This window comes from Salvia hispanica, chromosome 4 (genome assembly GCF_029641045.1).
Source record: "Salvia hispanica isolate PSC_SH4W2 chromosome 4, Shi_PSC_v1, whole genome shotgun sequence".
NCBI lineage: Eukaryota > Viridiplantae > Streptophyta > Magnoliopsida > Lamiales > Lamiaceae > Salvia > Salvia hispanica.
Window position 1 is genome coordinate 35,303,302 of NC_142695.1, and position 6,028 is coordinate 35,309,329.

A 6,028-nucleotide genomic window follows, 5' to 3' on the forward strand; every position below is an offset into this window, starting at 1 on the left:
ATGATATGAGTATATAGATGGAAAGAAAGTCGGATAGATATGGTAGATGGTTTTAGTAAAATTTATCATTTTATCACATAAACGTCGTCTTCTTATTCAGTGTAGGATCGCAGACATGAATAGTGGGTGTTTCATGTTTGGTTTTTGGGTGAATAAAAAAGCTGAATGCATAGCAATTGTGTACAGCTATGCTGTCTTTTTGTAAATTAAATTGGTGTTTACTTTTTGTGCTGATTTATTTGCCTTTTTCGAATGTATCTCTGAAAAATTGACTATGACCATCACATATCTATATGTTGTTATCACTAGAACTTTTAAGACTTTGTACACACCACATTTGTTTACTACGTAATACTCAATTTGTAGTCAGTAAATATTTTACAAATAACATTTGATTTTTAATCTAGTTCGCTCTAGGTTAAAAGATATAGGTTAATCCACTATTTATTAAGATAAATTGGAAGTTTAGAATATCCCAAAACCCTTGATTCAGTATATTAAATTTTGTAGTTGGTTTTTTCGTATAATAATATGTTTCTTTCAGAGAATGGTGTAGTGTAGTCCATGTATAGATTGCGTTCTAAATTTTGGTAATGATCTTAATTAATTCCAACAAGGGTTCGAAATAAAATATACTAATCTACTAGTAGTATTTTGTTTTGGGATGTGATATGACCTCAAAGACTACATTATATGATATCCTGCACAAATCTGAGGTGATTATTCATTTGAATAATAATTTTTTTTTAATCATGGTAAGATTCTTCATGAAATTTATATAATGCATCCCAACTCTCAATATTCATTTATACTCTCAATTTCTGGGGATGAGGCCCTAGAACCACACAATTTCTTTTGAATATCCGCCATCAAATCCTAGTGATGACAAATTTGTTTGATGGAATTAAGCTGTAACAGTCACCTTACTTGAAATCGCACTCAGTGAAATTAAATTAATTGATTAAGCAAAATTCGGATCCAACATTTGTACTATAAGCTAGGTTTTTCATCTACAAGATTAATCAGTACTGCCTACATAAAATCCAGATTTTCATGCATAAAATAAAGGCAAAAGAAGAAAAGACCTATTAGGAATTTGAAGAAGGAAGAATCATAGTTTGAAGAAGGAAAAATCATAGCTTTACCTGGTGAAATATGTAAATCAAACCCATATATCTTAATCATTTGAATTCATCATGAACCCTCCCAATCCCAATATTTGACACTACAAGATAGATAGATATATATAGGATTTTGATCCAAACAAGAATACATCTAAATCCAGAAATGAGCCCAAATCGTGGCCTTAAGATTAGGCGATCTGATGGTCAATAACTATCCAAAAACACAGAATGTCATTACTATTCATTTTTAAATCATTTTATAAAATCTGTGTTTGATGTCATTGTTGGATCATTTTAAGTCATTCTTTATTAAAATGACCTAAAATACCCTCTATATTATTTTGTTCTGCGTTTTTCTATTTAGATCTAGTTTTGCATGGATAAAAACCCGATATATACATATTTTGGTAAATAAAAGAGGAAATATATTGTTATTTATTAGTAGTAGTATGAAAATGAAGAGAGAGATCAATTAGGCCTAAACTTGTGCCTGCAGGAGAGACATGTGATCTCCATGGCTGCTGCTCTCTCTCTCAACTTGTGGGCCCTCTGGACCTCCTCCCTCGCCCTCTCCCACAGACTCCGCGCCCTCATAAACTCCGTCTGCGCCACCTCCATCTCCCTCCGACTCATCTCCATCACGTGCTCCGCGTACGCCTTCTCCATGCCCGCCAGCCTAATCTGCTCCGCTGCCTCCCTCTTCAGTGCCTCCACCGAGGGCCCCCCCACGCTTATCGACAGCTGGAGGTCCACTGAGGGGCTTTGGCTCGGCCATGGAAGAGGATATTGTGGGGTGCTGGAGTAGGAGAGTAGCTGCATTTCTTGATGATCTTGTTCCATTGATCATTAGAGAGAGAGAGAGAGAGAGAGAGAGAGAGAGAGAGAGAAATATCAGTTAGTTAGGGTTAGGGGAAAAAATGGGGTTGTATATTGTACTAATATAACAAAAAATTGTGAGTTGCCAATAGAAGATACCCTACTTTCTTTCCCCATGCAAAAGGACTGGGGGGGACCAACAATGTATGTTAGGCTCATCATGAGGAGGACTACCATGATTTTTATTTTTTAATTTTACTATTTTTTTAGACATTATTGAATGATCCTATGGATTTGTATATGTGTGATTGATTTGTGATAATGTGTGTGGGTGTGTGTTTTAGTTGAGTTTGGACTGTAGGTTAATTATTATGAGATGCTTGTTCTAGAATTTCGTTTCATCATATAAGAAAACTGGGGTTTTTGTTTCATTATATAAGGAGCATTAGTTTTTTTCTTTCCCCGAGAGTTGAGTTTGATTAGTATTGTCTAGAATTTGTTAGGATACAAACCACATTCCACGTTAGGGAATAGTTGCAAGTTATACTTATATAAGAATTATCGCAACTCTATTAATATGCAACCTTTTGGAAAGTGTCCTATAAACAAACCGTAAACCCTAAAACTTATTCTGAAACAGACAATATCATACTAATGTAGAATTTGGGTGGACATCATCACTGAATCAATCCCACAGGATCATGGTTTCTTACACAGATTCCAAATTTCTATATTGTTGGTGCGTTTTTTATTACTACTATCTTAATTGTCATTAGCTCTAGCTTATTTTTAGACGGGTGAGTTTGTCATTTATTTTATCCCATTGTTTTCCTGTTTTTTTTGTCATTTCTTTCATTCCGTCATTTTTCTATGGGCAAGAGATTGCAAGTGTCTCATCATTGTCACTTGAGCTAGCTCTGAGACACAAAATATGGAGTACTTATATTATAGGATTGTTATAGAGTATTATTTGACCTCGAATACTAGTAGTATAATAAAAGCATCCATACTCGTTACTAGTAGTTTCACACTTAATTAAACAGTCTTATTGGGATTTGACTGGGTATCAAGTTAAACAGGACGAAAATTGTAATTTTGCTTTTACATTATTAAGCATGCATTATGCATACATAGTAAAAATGGGAAAATGCCACTATATGATTACCTCTAGCTAGCATCTTCTTGTACAAATGGGAGTACAGTATTCAAAGATTTGAATATACATATTCAAACAAAATTGAGTACAGTCATCATATCAAAGTTTATGCATCACCTTGTACAGAATATTCTCTATTGAACTCACAAATTAGTTGGTTAATAGGAAAGAAACCGTATTTTACAAAAATGAAAAACATAAATTAAAATATAACAATAGTTCGATATTGCTTTGGTCACAAACAACAAATTATATACTCTATATAGTCGGCATGATCGGTGTAATTAACACTCATTTCACCATAATATATGCATATTGCATTATTTTGTCAAATGCATATTCTTCACCATTTTAATTATGTACAACACTGATAGTTCATAATTTGATCAATTTTAACGTTAATTTTGTTCACGCGCAAGTTATATAAGCTACTATATGGACTTGGAATCGAAAATCCGAATTGAACTCTTTAATCAAATCAATTAACACATTTATTGAGTTTAATTTGATAAAGAAAACCTAGTAGTACTACTCCTAGACAAATAATCATTTTAACAACTTATTCATAAATAAATTGTTTATTACTACTATAAGATACAGTTGCAATTTAAATGCATGTAATTCCCACGATCCGAAACAAATACATGTCATTCCTCAATAAATATTTTTCTAAAAAGAACTTTCAAATTCTAACATCCTACTGTTAGACCAAATTATATCACACCATACTTTTATAAAATGTTTACACTTGAAGAACGCGAAAACATTTTACAAATTCTAAGAGTAAGCAACTATCGGATAAGCTACCATTTCATCAATTTATAATAATGGAAAATCAGCTCGTATTTGAGCAATCAAATTTGATATAGATTGTTTCCATGTTTTTTATTCAAAGAAACTTTGTAATAATTTAATAATATGTCTGTCTTATTTTAAGTGACACATTTACTTTTATAGAATGTCCCATTTTAAATGTCACGTGAACATTACTCTTTCTATTTTGTTCTCTCTGTATTTAACCCATAAAACAACATTATAAAAAATTCTATACTGAATAAGAAATGTTCTACTTAAAATTGGACGAATGAGAACCGTATTAATCAATGAAAGAAAGGGAAAAAAAAGTAAATCCCATTCTAATCGTATTTTTATCCGCACACGGAGAGAAATTAAAGATACTACTGAAAAACAACTTTGAATAGAAGAAACCTAACTTTGGTAAAGTAAGTAGTTATTCATAAATCACATGGTTCCTAAGATATAATAATTGCAAAGAAGATTTTGTTGTAATAGAGAGAGAAGTGGAACGCCAATAATTAGAGATCCACGTGCAGTGTGCGTCTTGGGGCCTTCGCTTTAATGAGTGGTTGTGGGCCTTATCGTGTCGGCCCTCTTGTCTTAACCTTTCATATAAAGCCCAGATCGGCACGTGGGAGCACCCTTTAGGCCCATCATTATCAAGTATTTCCTCTTTTTTCTTTTTCTTTTCTTTTTTCCAATACATTTGTATATTGTCTGTTCAAAATATATCCAGCACGTGCCATCCAGTGAAGTTTCCACTTTTTGAACTATTTTATTTAAGAGAAAGAAAGGCAAAAGGCGAAAAAAGGTTATTAACTTTTTTCGAAGGGGTATTAATTAAATGTGTATTTTTATCGTATTTTATTATAACTTATTCTTTTATCCTTAACGGGGTATTAATTAAATGTGTGTTTTTACCGTATTTTATTTTGACTTATTCACTGATCTTTAACGGGTTTTAGTATCGCCTTATAGGCGATTCATTTTGAACTTATAAGCTTGTTTATAGACTAGGTTTTTTCATCCCTTTGTAGGTTGTTTGCTAGTACTACAACAACAACAAAACAATAATAATTGAAAATTAAGTTAATTTATCCTTAATTTAGAAATGTTTTCTTTGGCGGCCTAAATCGTTGTTTTTTTAAAAATATTCTAAAACAAGTTTTTGTATCTCGATTTTTATGTCCTCAAAAAACTTTTTTTTTTTGTAATGTTGGTTCTTGGTCGATAATTGATAAATTCGCACGAGAAATGTGATTTCTATTGCCTGCTTGGGCAATCCTTGGGAAGGAAACATGTGTAATGAGGCCAAAAAGGAAATTTCATTAATCTGGTAGGGGTGCTACGCTCATCTCAAAAGACTAGCGTGTTAGGAGATAGTCCATTTCGTCTATAAACCCCACACTAGTTGCTCTTACGATCAATGTGGAACATTGGGTCCGTAACAATTGACCCCCTTAAGGACTAACGTCCTCATTGTCACGGATGGTAATTTGTTAGGCCACCACTCCGAGTTCTCGTTGATAACGCCACGTTCTTTGCTCGGCCACCACTCAGAGTCCAGCTACCCAATGTCCGAAGCTCAACCCACCATCCGTGAAGATCATCATTGTTCATTTTGTTATCCAGTGAAGAGTCCCTAAAACAATATTTATATTTACACTCTTTTGTTCAAGTATTTTGGATATGCTCGAAACTCTAGGTAGTAGAAGTATTTTGCTATTATTCTAAGTTCTTAGTTTAATACTCCATGTATTAATATACATGTTACCTTGAATCTTGTTATTAAGCTAGTTCTATATAATTTTCGTTATTATCTTGTTAGCTTTTTGTGTATTTATCATTCAGCATTGCTATCATTTTCCTGGTTAAGCTGTGCAAAAAAGCTATCGAAAAAAAATGAAAATCTCTCAAGTATTTCTTGCATGCTAACCACTGTTAGTCTTTAGTTGGGTAGAACTCTGTTTTAGTGTTTGTTTTCATAAATATGTTTGGTAAAGTTGCATTGAAAAATAATTAAAAAATGGACTACACTTGTGTTTTTATCCGAGTTCAAATCTTGATAGGAAGTTTTAAATCTTGGCAGGTTGTATCAAAAATAACAAAATCTCTATTTAATAGTAGTAGCAAT

General features: G+C 32.8%; 1 protein-coding gene across 1 annotated transcript; it reads right to left on the reverse strand.

Moving 5' to 3' along the window:
* Window positions 1–1,526: 1,526 nt before the first annotated feature.
* On the reverse strand, window positions 1,527–2,019 carry LOC125191620 (uncharacterized). The gene has a single exon (XM_048089012.2). It carries the CDS (start codon window positions 1,962–1,964, stop codon window positions 1,593–1,595), a length of 372 nt encoding a protein of 123 aa, XP_047944969.1. The 5' UTR covers window positions 1,965–2,019; the 3' UTR covers window positions 1,527–1,592.
* Window positions 2,020–6,028: the final 4,009 nt, after the last annotated feature.

Bases quoted from the DNA above. Each gene is read 5' to 3' on its own strand.
- LOC125191620 (XM_048089012.2), bottom strand. From the start codon at position 1,964: ATGGAACAAGATCATCAAGAAATGCAGCTACTCTCCTACTCCAGCACC.